Genomic DNA, 15,351 nt, shown 5'->3' with positions numbered 1-15,351 from the left:
TAATAGTAAATAGACATTGTCTATTTACTATTACATACAATATAAACAAAAAAAAAAAGATGTCGATATATACAACTATTGACATGTCTACAGTTGGCTTCGGCCTGACAAATTAAGGCATCTTCTTTTACTAAGTGGTAGTACCTACCTAAACTATTCTCCTCGTCCAGGTCAAATGGTGTACAGCGCGCGTCTGCAGTGCGGGCGCATGTTGGCGCGCGAGTCGCCCGTCGACGCCGACATCGTGTCCTCCGTGCCCGAGTCCGGCACCGCCGCCGCGCACGGCTACGCACGACAGGTGAGTTATAGTCTAAGATAATTCAAAATGCAAACCTTCAAGAAGAGAGCGTATTCCCACTTTAAAGGCCGGAAACGCACCTGCAGCTCTTTTTTTTTGGCATCAAACAGTCTTAAAGTCTTAAATCCATACAATATTTGTAAATAATTTTTACAATAGATCTTTTATAATGTTGCGAGTGTCTATGAGCGACGGTAGTTGCTTTCTATCAGGTGACTCGTTTGCTCGTTTGCCCCCCTTTTTTTATAAAAAATAACACATTTTCAATACTCTTTTTATACGTAACCTAACCCAAGAATTCAAAGTCATACTTTATAAAACTATTAATGTAATTCTACCCCCATGCTGCTTGGGATCCATCAGCAATAAAAGGATTCAGGTCTGTTACAAATACTTTACCGCCATGCCTGAAGAAATTTAAATGGTATTGAGACGCTTACGATTATTGCTATCTCGTTCTTTGAGCTGACATATTTTAGAGTCGAAATGCCGTCAATTTGCGTTAGCCTTATTAAAAATTTGTACATACATGTTCTACGACTCGTATATAATGAACTTCGTGTGTAAGTTTCTCAAATCCATGCGTATACTTTTTATGCACGACCACACAGAACTTTTTATAATTATGTAGGTCGATATATATTTTTTCAAAGCTCAATTTACTTTGTTTGCAGTCCGGTATACCATTCATGGAAGTCCTGTGCAAGAACCGCTACGTCGGGCGTACGTTCATCCAGCCGTCGACGCGTCTACGTCAGTTGGGCGTGGCCAAGAAGTTCGGCGCGCTCAGCGAGAACGTCCGCGGCAAGCGTATAGTGCTGATAGATGATTCGATCGTGCGGGGGAACACTATTGGACCGATTATCAAGCTGCTGCGAGATGCTGGGGCTGCTGAGGTGAGTTCAAATATAATAATTGATCTTACAAGACGTATTTGAAACCAGGTGTCGACAGCGAAATAATAAATGACAAATGAACAGGTTCCATATATTGCATATGATTATAACCAATGAAATGTTAAGTCAAGGCTAGGTCAAAGCCTATATATTATGCGTTAATTTTGCTGTCGAAACTAACGGATGTAAGAATCCACATTATCCTACCTTATACCTTATATCATAGTTTCTCAACCTTATTTTGCTCACCGCCCACTTTGAGAATATGTTTTTTACTAGAGCCCCCCATCTTAATTTTACTTACTATCTGTCGCGAATTTAATCCAGCTATTGCCACGATTATAATATTTAAACGTAAGATATTATAATATTATAGTCGTGAAATCTCTGTCGTAGTTAGTAGAAATAAAGAATAGAAATTAGACGTATAAAATAAAAAAGTAGTTTTTATTTTATAGTTTTTAGTAATTATGATTTTAATCCATTGCTCGACCTACCAAAATACGTGCACACGTAATAAAAATGATTACAAAACCTACATTAACAAAAATTAAACGATATTAATTTTTATTTTACTTTAGTCGTGATTAGCGTGTATTTTTTGCCTTTTTAGACTTTATTTTTAGTCTACCCACGCCCCATCTGCGCCATCTCAATGCCCTCTAATTTTCTCTGGGTCTTCTACTGCCCCTCAAAAGTCTCAAACGCCCACAAGGGGGCGTTATCGCCCACGTTGAGAACCTATGCCTTATATGATACTAGTCCCTTTTGACTAGTATATACTATATGTATAGTAATATTTTGTAAAATAATAATATTTTGGACGAATTTTGCCATTAAAGCGTAACTTTGTAGATTACAAACATTACAAAGTTGTTAACCCTAGGATGGTAACAGGGGTGCCCCAACACCCCACGCAAGCAATCACGCGCCGATTTCTCGAAAATTATTGGCTATCTTGGTCTAGCATTTTGTGTATTCTTTTGTTTTACTGTAATTCACCAGTAGCCGTTGCGTGGTGGGAGCAGCATGTGTCAATTTCGTTCTGCAGGTATGTGTGGGGTGATGCGACACCCCTGTTACTATTTACGTAGGTATTTTTTTTTGTTCACGTATTTTATTTATGCATTATTTTTAGTTCATAATGACATTTTGTAATAATGAAGAGCTTGAGCAGTACTTAATTACTATTGCTGAAGATGATGAGAGTGAAACAGAGCCATTATGGGCTGAGCAACCTTCTGAAAATGAATATTACGTCTGCGTGTATTTTGACCAAGATGATATTGTTTCCGATTCTAATTATATGATTCTCTATCTAGAAGTAAAACATCCAAACACGCCAGCTAACAAATTTAGAAGCAATCTCCTAAAAAAAAACTAGCAATACAGCTAGGCGAGCCGCACATGAAACTACGCGTTTAGAGTCGAATTTACCTCGACTACTATCGATCGAATATAGGGTCCATTCTAAGTATTCCCGAAGAAGTTCTAGCTAGCGAACCCCCCGCCAAATTACCAAAGCTTGCTCGATGTACATTGTGTCCTCGAAAAAATGACAAAAAAGTAAATATTTTTTGTTCCAAATCCAAAAGACCTGCGTGAACTGAACAACGCTTGGAAATTTGTATAAATTGTGTTTTATTAAGAAAAACTAAGTAATTTCAAGATTTATTTCGTGTAGTTACAGTTTGATCTGAAGAAAAGTGTTGCTTTATTTTGTTTTTATATTAAAAAGTTTTAGTTTTCATGAAAAAAAGTTTTTTTCTTTATTCATAACAACTGGGGTGACCTGGCACCCCTGTTACTATGCGCGGTTGTGTAAATTATGTTACCATCCTAGGGTTAATATCCACTACAATATACTGTTTATATCTGTAGGTCCACATCCGCATCGCGTCCCCGCCGCTGAAGTACCCGTGCTACATGGGCATCAACATCCCCACGCGCGAGGAGCTCATTGCCAACAAGATGGACGCCTTCAAGCTCGCCGAGCACGTCGGTTAGTACATTCATTGTCCTCTAGATGGCGCTGTACATGTTTACAACATGGCTATATAGCGCCATATTATATTATGGTCACAGTATGGATATATGGCCTCAAATTCATGCTTCTATATTCGTCGTTACAAAGTCACATCACTTTACAGAAAGTACTACATGACTTGGCATTGTTGCACTTGTTGATGCATTGAACAGAGATGATATAAAAAAAGATACATACAGCCGAACGTATAACCTCCTCCTTTTTGGAAGTCGGTAAAAATGTGCACGATCAGCGATCAGCCATGGCAATGTGGCTATGATAAACTACGATTACGGCAAAAAAATTATATGCAGGTTTCCCACTTTTTTAATCTACATCTTTTAGCTCCACAACTCATTAAATAAATAAATAATTACATTATATAATATTATTCTATTCTATTACATACTTCCCGCTTATACTTATCAGTTATCACTTATTCATCTACTTTCCAGGCGCCGACAGTCTCGAATATTTAAGCGTGGAGGGTCTGGTGAGCGCGATCCACTACAACATGAAGGCGACACCTAGCGACGGCGTGGGCGGGCACTGCACCGCCTGCCTCACCGGGGAATACCCCGGCGGCCTGCCCGACGACGCTGACTGGTGATCACCACGTGACGTGACCACGGGCGAGATGGCCAGGGTCTCAGATGTGGCCTCGGGTCAGTAGCGATCAAAATTGACCACAAGTCCAGAGATGACCATGGCTCAGATCACAACCACTGAATATCGATAGCTTTGAAATGATCACGGCTTTGATTTTCATTATTCGCAATTATTCCAGATCGACTCGGATTTAAAAACTTACATTCCTATTGGTCAACGCTGCCTAGCGTAGCGAGTGTACAAATTATTAGCTAATCCGAGTCGAATTACAAGTCGTGAACCAGGTCCCTGATGACTACGGAGCACAGAGATGTTTCTGCTATGATCCCGCGTAATGCGTGATCAAATATGATCATGGAGTACTATGTGGTCATCAGATTCTCGTTATTGACGTATTTTTGCTCTCCTATAATAACATAGTAGTTTCTCAGATATTTCCACAAATAGCCTTATGACTGAAAATACATTCCTAATCTCAGAAACAAGACTGTTGTCTCACGTTAAATCTTAACAAAAACAAATATTAAATCTTTTTTAAAAATTAATTGAACCTTCCATTATAGAAAAGAAACAATTATAAGTGCCTTATATAAGTTTTATAGTTAGTTGTAAGCAAGTCGTGCTGGTTACGACTATAATGTAAAGAATAAAAATTAGTTCCTAAGTATAAATAATTTTATATTAAATAGATAGATGTTTAAAAACGAAGATATAAAAATATATAATTTTAATAAGGTTTACTACGACAGTAAATTAGAAAATATCTATGTATTATAATAAGTTTTATTTTTAACGTCGAATAATTTTAATTATAAAATTATGTCCTAAATTAAAATAAAGAATATACACAAATTAATTTATAATAATGTATAGTAGATTATAATTACAGTGTGCAACTCTATTAGAGCTCGAATAATGTTAGATCTGTGTGTTAGATATAAAAACATTCCGATGCGTTATTGTAAATTTTTATATTAAAAAATATAAAAACGGGGTTCTGTGTTTTATTTTATAATTATTTTGTTAGATTATATTTACGGGTACTAGGTAATTGATAAAGAATGTAGATCGAATTTTTACAAAAAGAAAAACCAAAAATGTAAACAAATATTTATTTATCACAAAATTAACCGATGATCGAATATTTACAAAGTATCTTTGATATAATATTTAAAACTTATCTTAAGAATGCACATAAACTCACTATTTAGTAATAAGCGCGTCTGATGTATTTTGGCGCGTGACTGATTATGGGACGTGGATGCGAAACAAGTTTCACTAGGAATGACATCCCACAAACAAAATTATAATCTGCAGAAATTTACAAGGGGGCGTGGAACAAGTAACTCATTGCAAAAATTCTAATTTTGGTTATGGACCAAAACAAGTAATAGTAGTGAAAGCCAGAACAATTGACCGATAAACCTAACGCTCTTATCATTATTCGTTTCCTCTAAATGTCACCCACTCGATTCAACCTCAATCCTCAGAAATTAGGGCTCCCACACAAACTGCGAATTCGCATCTCATCGCAAATATCTGCGACAAAACTCATAATAAAAGTAACATTGCAATGCGAATTCGCAGTTTTGTGTGGGAACCCTTATAACATTAATTGTCAACGTCATATTTTTTGTGGAATGAGGTTGAGTCGAGTTGAGGAAATCTCGAGGTAACATCTAATGATAATAATATTATGTTAAACCATAAAGTTAATATACCTAGCGGAATAGAGAAACAAAGGCCTGAGCAAGAGACATCTCTCCTGCTCAGGCTTTTGTTTCTCTATTCCGCTAGGTACGCAGATAGTGACATCTCACTATCTGCGTGGTAAAAAGAGACGTGTGATACATGACAGCAGCACTCTTTTTTGACGTCCAGTCGGCACGTGCCGCACGTTGACAATTTAATCTCATAGAAATCATGTTCAATCATGCTTGTGTAAGTGTATACATATACATATTTTTACACACAGATGAAACCAATTTCGGTTTCGTTTGACAGCTCGAGATTGTTGCTCTATTCCGCTAGGTATATTAACTTTATGTGTTAAACATAATATTAAGGTGTAAGTGGAGTCATGACGTATAGCTTTGCCAGTTGCCACATATTGCTTAGACGTAAATTGTTTCTCTACCCTGCTCTAGCCTCTATGTCACTACGTGGCCTGCGTCCCTACAATCGCCTCGATATCGCGCACCTCTTTGACGCAGCTCTCCGTCAGCACCTCCACACCCTTGTCGGTGATCAGCACATCGTCTTCCACCCTGATTCCTACACCACGGAACTCCGGGGGAATAGACTCATCGTCCGGTCTTATGTAGATACCTGGAAGAAAGAGATAATGAGATTAGAGAATTAATAATAATAAATTAATAACAACAAAAAACAAGCCCATGTCACGTTAGAGGAACCGAAAAAAAAAAGGATGAGATAAAACTAGTGTGCGAAAGAGAGGCTAGTATTGAGTAAACCCAAAATGAATGCATGGCGACGCACGTGTACGTAGTGTATTACAACTTACGAGTAAGAGACAGACAGCCAATACTGGCTGCCAGTATTGGCTTGGTATATGCCGCGTGTGAACAGTTTTTCAAGCCAGACCAACGCTGGCTGCCAGTACTGACAAGAATAAAGCGCCCGTCTATTTTTCTAGCCAGTGGCCTCCGCCCGCACGCCCCTCGACCCCCGCGCCAGTGTTGCGGACATATGTAGACGCATCTCGCCAGTCACTGGCGAACGTCTGTACGGTATGCATGTGTTTAGAATTTCTAGGACAAAATGCCGAGAAAATTCAACGAAGAGGATACCTTTAAAAATTATACAACTTTATAGGGAGCTTGTGGAATAAGCGTTGTGATTCATACAAAAATAAACAAATGCGCGTTTCGGCACTAGAACAACTACGTGCTGGAATGAATATTATAAAAAAATAATCGTTTCATTTTCTTTTTTTCTAATATTTCAATCGGCTCTTCTGTTAAGAGTTCGCAGATGTTCCTTAAAACATTTCTTTTTCAACAGACTTTGTCGTTAACTCATTTTTTTTAAATTGCAAACGTGTGGACACCCGAAGAAAAATCCGTGAACGCGATGGCTTTGTCTAAACAAAAGGGGCCAGGCTAGTACTGGCTTCTGGCAGGACTGGCGCCGAGATTATTGGCTCAGTGTAAACTATACTTTATAGTGCGGCGTGCGAATGAAATAGATATACGGTGGCGCGTTGTGTACTTCTCGACCAAGGTCCTAAGTGACAGAGAGGTATAGCGCAACGGGCGCGTGCGACAGAGACACGTACCCGGCTCAACGGTGACGAGCATGCCCGAGGCGACGGGCGTGCGGCGGCGCACGAGCGGCGCGTCGTGCACGTCCAGGTCACGGTCATGAGTGACAGAGAGAGAGATACAGCGCGACAGGCGCGTGCGACAGAGACAGACGTACCTGGCTCGACGGTGACGAGCATGCCCGAGGCGACGGGCGTGCGGCGGCGTACGAGCGGCGCGTCGTGCACGTCCAGGTCACGGTCATGAGTGACAGAGAGAGAAGATACAGCGCGACAGAGATAGACGTACCTGACTCGACGGTGACGAGCATGCCCAAGGCGACGGGCGTGCGGCGGCGCACGAGCGGCGCGTCGTGCACGTTCAGGTCACGGTCATGAGTGTCAGAGAGAGAAGATACAGCGCGACAGAGACAGACGTACCCGGCTCGACGGTGACGAGCATGCCCGAGGCGATGGGCGTGCGGCGGCGCACGAGCGGCGCGTCGTGCACGTCCAGACCGAGGTAGTGGGACACGTGGTGAGGACAAACGCGGTACGCTTTCTAGAAAAAAGAAAAATTAAAGTTATCATAGAAGTTTTATAGCCTAATGCAGGATTTTTTATTATGCATAATATGGTGTGGGTCTTTTGAACGGACGATCCAGCTTCCTATAAAGTTACGAATAGCGATAAAAATAATAGTACAACAAACAATTGCTGTCTAAATATGTAAAGGAATACCAATGTGTTTTCACCAGCGTCGCCCGAGCCGCCTATATCCCACAACCTGAGCACTTATGTGGTACACTTTACAGAAAACTGTCACGCCTATTGATTTGTGCTTTAACACAGTAATTTTCATTTATATGTAGATGTGTTATCATCAGTCAGTAAAACGACGCAAGTCCTCACAAAGCTCGGCTTTTAGCTAGTTATAATAATATATATTATTGATGCTTACTCCTATGAGCTCCTGGTTGTCCAAGTTCTTGGGGAAAATGCCCTCCTGCTGCAGGTGCGTGCCGAGCAGCCGGCACATGTGGTCGAACAGCGTGTCCAGCGCGGGCCGCTGCTCGTTTAGTAGCTCTATTAGACGCTTCTGGAAATTGATATAAGTACACGTAAGAATCAGTATTTATACGTGGGAGAGCCATGCTTCGGCACGAATAGGCCGGCTCGACCGGAGAAGTACCACGTTCTCACAGAAAACCGGCGTGAAACAGCGCTTGCGCTGTGTTTCGCCGAGCGAGTGAGTTTACCGGAGGCCCAATGCCCTTCCCTATCCTCCCCTATGCCCTTCCCATCCCTACCCACCCCTATTACCCTATTCCCTCTTAAAAGGCCGGCAACGCACCTGCAGCTCTTCTGTGCTTCTGTGATGCTGCGAGTGTCCATGGGCGACGGAAGTTGCTTTCCATCAGGTGACCCGTTTGCTCGTTTGCCCCCTTATTTCATAAAAAAAAGAGTTCATATTTAAAATGCATTAGGTATACATTTAAATATAGTTATTGAATTAAAAATGCATAACTATATCAATATTATTATGAATATAATTATGCATTTTTAAATCATGTTAAGTTTTTTATGATATATTAAAAACTGAAGTGTTTTTATCATTAAGAAGATCAATATTATGGTATTGTCACCGCGGGGGGCCACCTGCTCTACTTTGAAGTGCTCACTTGCAATTTCATTGCATCGCTTCGTCACGTTTGTGAACCAGCCCTTAAAGTAATGCATACGTCCTCAACTATTAAATAAAATGTATGAAAATTAAAAATAGTCTTTTCATCCCAAAATAGTAGATTCCGTCCATTTTATGAAACAGTATTTAGTTCTTGGTGGATTACTTGTAAGTTCCATCTATTGCAATGACTGAATAAAAAGAAAGCCACGCAATCGCCATGCCCACAAACGCCATGTCAAGGCTGCGTTTCCACCAGAGGTATTGCGAGGTATGTGTTTTTGAGAACTAATAGAATCGCTTCATTGACTTCATCCCAAAATAGTAGATTCCGTCCATTTTATGAAACAGTATTTAGTTCTTGGTGGATTACTTGTAAGTTCCATCTATTGCAATGACTGAATAAAAAGAAAGCCACGCAATCGCCATGCCCACAAACGCCATGTCAAGGCTGCGTTTCCACCAGAGGTATTGCGAGGAATGTGTTTTTGAGAACTAATAGAATCGCTTCATTGACATGACCTCGCCATGACATCGCTCAGCGCGGTGATGCTATTGGATCTTAAAAACGCATCCCTCGCAACACATCTCTGGTGGAAACGCAGCTTAACGCCTCACCTGCACGCTGAGCACGAGTTCATACAGTATGCGGTGGTGCTTGGAGAACGTCCCCGACACCGGCCACGTGCGCGAGATGTCCGAGTTGTACAGCCAGCGCTGGCAGCCTGACAACATGAAAAAAAATATATGTTGTACAATATGAGGTTCTAAAAAAAGTGTTTGCCATTGAAATTTTTGAAAATTTGTAAAAAATCTACTGTACATGCTTGACTAAACATTGTGGTCCTTTGAGCTGGATCTGAACTAGCGACTTATTTTATCTGTCACCCTCACAACTAAATAATCAATAATATAATATAATCTCTCATGCTCAAATGCAATACTCAGATGGAGCGTAATAAACACGTTATACTGCAATTTCTTTACGTAATAATTTTTATCCTACTGTATAAGGTTTTAATGAGGCCTTCGCGCCAGCCTCTTTAAAATATTGAATGCAAAACATCACCTTTCTCCTCACTTACCTGAATCAACCAACAGCATATCCCCATCGTTCAGTATCTGATCGTTGGCGACGTAGTGTATGTGCGTGGCGCGCGTGCCGCCGGCGACGACGGGCGGGAACGCCGCGTGCTGCGCGCCGCCGCACCGCGCCGCGTATTCCAGGACCGATGATATCGCGTGTTCCGATGTACCTGGTTACAATATAATATTGTTATAAAGTAAAACTACAATAGAATATTAAAATAAACAGTGTGTGGTTTGGTGCATATAAAGGAATATTTATTTACTTTGTTTTATTTTCAATTTTAAAACAGAGTAAATAAAAGCAAGCGGAAGAGATCAGTGTCACAGTATAGCAATATGACATATCCCTACAGTAGTGAAACGAATGTACTTGCGCAGAGCAACGGAGGGGTACCCGCGGGGAAGCGGGCGGCGCTGGCCCGCGTACACAAACTCGCGGAGTTTGTGTACCTGCGCCCACAGGGGTGACGTTGGCGCGTTGTCTACGAATTTTGTGTTGTAAAACGATAACTTATCTTATAAACAATGGGATATTATACTAATGGTCAGTGTACGGATGTAAATCTGATTCAAAAAACAAAAAGGATTTAAATTTTCATAAATATCGGCTCACAGTTTAACACTAATATTGTGTTGGGCTTGGCGGCATGTATTTGCATCTCTGTTTTATTGTTTACGTTGTAAGAAGTGTAATAAGTAGAGAAACAATATAGAATAAATTAAAAATCTGTCAAATACCCTGTTACATACTAATTAGTACCTACCTACCCAGGTACACATATCAAGTGTAACATACCGCGCCCTTACCGCGCACGTAATAAGAGTTTTGAAGTGCTTCTGTTACACCTGACGTGTGATTAATTATTGGATATTTTATATATTCGAAATTTCGAATGCGTCTTCATTATTTTAATCCTTCGATCGTGATTCGTGGATCCTTGGAAATCTATTGTTATTCTATTGTGTCTCGCTCACCGGTGAGCTTATGGGGCTTGATGGGTTAATTAATTTTTTTAATAGAGAACTAAAATCATCTAAAAATAAAGTTTCACGTAAATATCTGGCAGTACGACATAATATGTACGATTCATCTACCGGCTCAAAAATTTCCTTTCCACTCCGGTCAAGACCTTGCTGGTCCAGTCTTTTATCTTTCCTATAATTAACTATGGTGACGTGTGCTGTTTAGATCTTAATGCCGACAAACTCGATAAACTCGACCGATTGTTTAATAATTGCCTCCGATTCATATTCAACCTTCGAAAATACGACCATGTTTCTTCGTATCGCTCCAAGCGACACTGGTCACCAGTACGTCAGCGCCGCTCTGTACAGGCACTGTGTGTGCTATATTCCCTGCTGCATCAGCCCCATACTCCCGAATATCTCACCCCTCACGTTCAATACCGTTGCAGCAGGCACGATAAAAACCTCCGATCCACTTCAAATAAGCTTTTAAGTTCCCTTTCTTACAAGTCAAGTTCCGTCCACTCTTCTTTTAATATCCAGGCTATTCTCCTCTGGAACGCTCTTCCTCCGGAAATCAGGATGTCAAAAACCAGAGATACTTTTAAGCGCAGGGTACGTGAGTTTTACTTGAAACAGTTGGCAGACTATTAATTTTCATAATTTATGGCATAAATTAATATTTTTAATATTTTTAGCATCATCATTGATCAACTATATAATATTATAATATAGTTATTATATAATAATATATTACGTATGGTTATTGGTTTTATTTATATATAATTTTATGTGTGATAATATGTATATTATAAGTATGGTATAATATTATACAATATATATTTTATAAGCATAATTTATATATTTATTATTTTTTTCTGTCTTTTCCTCTTTTAACTCGACTGGCTTTGTACTTGTATCGCCCAAAGGTTGACTGGTAGATAATGCCATACGGCATTAAGTCCACCTTTGTACCTATATGTGCATAAAGTTTTTAAAATAAATAAATATGCAAATATAACACGCTGATTAAACAGATTAAATGATAACCTTTGCATTACAAGCACAATATTTTATTTCCCGTTTCGTGGCAACCCTGGCATATCTGCTCGGTACCTGTCATCGGTGGCGGCATCGTGCGACGTCAAAGGCGTTTCAGTAACGAAACGCCTTTGACGTTAGGGACCATAGACTTAATATTATGTAGGGACTAATATTGCTATACTGTGTTAGTGTTGCTAATTGACAGATGACAGATAATAAACACATTTGATGAATGATGATCAAATTCTATGTATATTGATCACTAGTGTGATAGAACCATAGACACATTAATGCCTTATTGGGCATAATATAAGTGATAATTGTTCCTGAATCATGGGGTCTTTAAAAAAATCAATTTTGTTGACCCCAAAATGCTGTGTCACTGATTAGTATATCCAAACTACATAAAACTTTAATTTTTAATATGTTACATACAAAATTTTGATACAAGATGTGGTAACATACCTACCAGGTTTTGTGCAGGCCATAGCCAAGTTGACTGACTGTGAGCCGATGTAGCAGGCCTCTTTCAACAGCTGAATCTCCGCTGGCGACTTAATGACCCTCATCTGATGTAATGCTAACTGAGGGTCGTCCAATGATATGTGAGCTTGCTTCAGGGAGAACTGTATTGTGTCATGCAGGTCGGGGTTAGGTGGTTCCTCATTTTGATACCACACTACTGCTGGCTTTGATGTTGCTGTTAACCTGAAATGTATAACTTAAGAATTGAACTGATTGTGTGAGTGTGAGTGGATAACATCAGTCTGTACTTAAATCTATTCTATTACATTCTATTCTTTAAAAATACCTTACTATGAATATGAGAAAATGTTTACACTGGCATATACATCAGAGTACTACACAGAATAAAACAAAAACAACTATTAATGAAGCTGATATTGAGTGAACTATCGTAAATATAACAATCAGTCTTAAATTATTTCCTTTTAAATTGTTAGAAGACATATTTTTAATAATTACCATAACAACTACCTGTGTAGGAAACTACTGAAGTTTTCAACAGGCCGGGCCTCGTCAACTGAGAACAATCGCGCGGCGGCCGAGCAACCCGTCCGAGGACCTTCCCAGAGCTCAGCATGACTGTCCTTCTCGTGTACAAATAATGTAGTCTGAGAATTTAAATTAGATTTATTTTAAATATGGTCATTACCTGGCTCTGAATACTACTGAATATTGACATATAAATGTTTTGCTAGTGTACTTTATCAAGTGAATGAAGTGTCTACTTTATCAAAATGAAGTCAAAGTAGGAAATTTAATAATTACTGATCTTTTCATACTTCTGTTAGAAGTTCAGTTCGTCTTTTTACTCAATATATTAAGGACCCTATCACATTTTTTCACAAATATCAGCGATTTTCAGGTACCATTTTAAAGAATTAGGAGTCACACTGCAAGGATATTTTGGTTTCAAATGAATGATATTATATATTATTATAATCATCTCCACGTCTGCACTATAAAAAATTTATAGCCGTATACAAAATTTTCATATAAATACGTTTTAACAGTCACAATAATCGCAAGAGATTAAAAAACTGGGGTTTGATTATGTACCATTATAGCTAAATACACTGCACTAAGGAAAATAAATATACTTACAAAAAAAATGTTGTTTAATTAGTCTTCTGTACGAATATTTATTTATTTATTTATTTTGGAAAACTAACAGCTTTAACTTACAATACAATAGAATCGACATTATAGAAAAAGAAAGCCAATGACAGGTTTTCACGATTAGAGAAATATGACATAGTTAGCAACCTCACAGTGTACACACAACATTACTCGACATACAAAACTAAAATAATATTTTGTAATAAGTATATTATACTTATTCTAATTTTTAATTATTATTTGCCCTTAACATACTAGTTGTTATGTAGTTACTTGAAATATTATCTATACAGAATAGCTAAATATTTTATATTAAAACGAGCTTTTGCCCGCGGCTTTGCTTGCGTTAAGAAGTATTATTATATGCAAACTTTCATCCCCTATTTGAACCCCTTGGGAGTTGGAATTTATCATGTACATCATGTTATGACGTAGGCATCCGCTAAGAAGCGGATGCCTACGTCATAACATCTACTTGCATACCTAGTCCAGTGGTTTGGGCTGTGCGTTGATAGATCACTATGTCAATCAGTCAGTCACCTTTGAGTTTTATATGTATAAGATAAATAACATTTCCATATAAGAAAAATAAGAAACACTCTCAAATTTCTTCATACATTTTCGCCCTATCAAGAACGCGGTGAGTGTCGTAACCGCTACTGTACAAGGCTGATATTGAATGTTATTTTAATGTCCTAAACATCGATATTTGTACTGACCTGCTAATGTTTGTAATAGCATCCTTAATGTAATCAAGTTTCTATTAGTTTTACCTTGTAAAAGCTGTCTGGTTCATATTTCACCATGACTAGAACAGCTGCAGGCTCCATGCAGCCTGTGAGGTAGAAGAAGTCAGAGTTTTGTCGAAAAACATAGGGTATTTTGTCTGACATGAACTGTTTTCTGGCAGCCGGTATTACTATCTGAAATTTATATTTTTTTATGAAAGTACAAAGGGGTAAAAAGTATCCTATGTCCTTTCCCGGGACTCAAAGTGTCTCCGTAGTCCGTACCCACCAAAAGTAACACACAAACACTTTTGCATTTATAAAATTATTATGATATCATTTTCATTAATTATTTATAGTTCTTGCTATAGTTCAGCCTTTCCCAAAGTGGGCGATAGCGACTCCTTGTGGGTGCTAAAGGTCTGAAGGTGGTGTGGGACCCAGAAAAAAAAATGGGGGCGTTGTTTAGAGGCTTGGGAGGTGATTTATTTCATTAGGGTGCATTTTAAATTGAAACAATGGGGGCGCTTAATATATTATAATTTGTTCTGAAAATGGGCGGTAGACAAAATAAGTTTGGGAATCTCTGTTATAGTTGAGTAAAATAAACTTACAACATGTGTTTTGTGGGCATGGTTGGGAACAGAAGTCAGTTTCTCCACAAGTCTGTCTCTCCTCTCCTTAAACTCGTGCGGGGTGATGCCGCAAGTGAGGTGGCCTTCAGCTATCAGGTGAGGGTGCGTGTGGCAGGTCGGCTGGCCGAATATACCTTTAGGGATTACACTAGCCTTCACCTTCACGTCAGGTGGAGTGTCCACAGCACTATACCTCGCTCTAGTCTCACACAAGCTCCTTCTCATTAGTTTAGTCACAATTCGACTGCCTAAAATAAAATAAAAATATTTTTGTGAATTGACGAGTGGTAACTGTGGCAGTTTTGGAGTTTCCTTTGGCTACTGACGTACCTAAGCGTAGCGGGACCATTCTTATATGGTACATATTGTACCAAGCTAAAATTTGTCCCTAATATCTACACTTTTACTAAATAACCACGATAAAATAAACAAAAAACTGCAAAAACAGGTTGAAATTTTGAGTTTTGACTGCT

The 15,351-nt window shown here is 39.0% G+C and overlaps 2 protein-coding genes across 5 annotated transcripts in view; one reads left to right on the top strand and one right to left on the bottom strand.

Annotated features, from left to right (window-relative positions):
* The window catches only part of LOC121729957 (amidophosphoribosyltransferase-like), a 31,207-nt gene extending 26,861 nt beyond the window's left edge, over positions 1 to 4,346 (top strand). For all 4 annotated transcript variants that reach the window (XM_042118718.1, XM_042118720.1, XM_042118717.1 and 1 more), the window contains 4 exons: positions 171 to 298; positions 973 to 1,194; positions 3,076 to 3,196; positions 3,676 to 4,346. In XM_042118718.1, coding sequence (XP_041974652.1) covers positions 171 to 298; positions 973 to 1,194; positions 3,076 to 3,196; positions 3,676 to 3,830 — 626 coding nt within the window. In that variant the 3' untranslated portion in view covers positions 3,831 to 4,346. The remainder of the gene's footprint in view (positions 1 to 170; positions 299 to 972; positions 1,195 to 3,075; positions 3,197 to 3,675) is intronic.
* Positions 4,347 to 5,851: 1,505 nt separating this feature from the next.
* On the bottom strand, positions 5,852 to 15,332 carry LOC121729959 (xaa-Pro aminopeptidase 3-like). The gene is made up of 10 exons (XM_042118722.1): positions 15,209 to 15,332; positions 14,858 to 15,126; positions 14,289 to 14,438; positions 12,871 to 13,007; positions 12,344 to 12,582; positions 9,861 to 10,031; positions 9,394 to 9,500; positions 8,053 to 8,190; positions 7,533 to 7,653; positions 5,852 to 6,157 (listed from the first exon to the last, which is right to left on the bottom strand). The coding sequence occupies exons 1-10, from the start codon at positions 15,240 to 15,242 to the stop codon at positions 5,988 to 5,990; spliced, it is 1,536 nt and encodes a 511-aa protein (XP_041974656.1). The 5' UTR covers positions 15,243 to 15,332; the 3' UTR covers positions 5,852 to 5,987.
* Between the last annotated feature and the right edge of the window lie 19 nt (positions 15,333 to 15,351).

Source organism: Aricia agestis, chromosome 8 (assembly GCF_905147365.1).
Source record: "Aricia agestis chromosome 8, ilAriAges1.1, whole genome shotgun sequence".
Lineage (NCBI taxonomy): Eukaryota > Metazoa > Arthropoda > Insecta > Lepidoptera > Lycaenidae > Aricia > Aricia agestis.
Note: the sequence above shows the minus strand (reverse complement) of the source record. Positions and strands in the feature narration are given on the sequence as shown.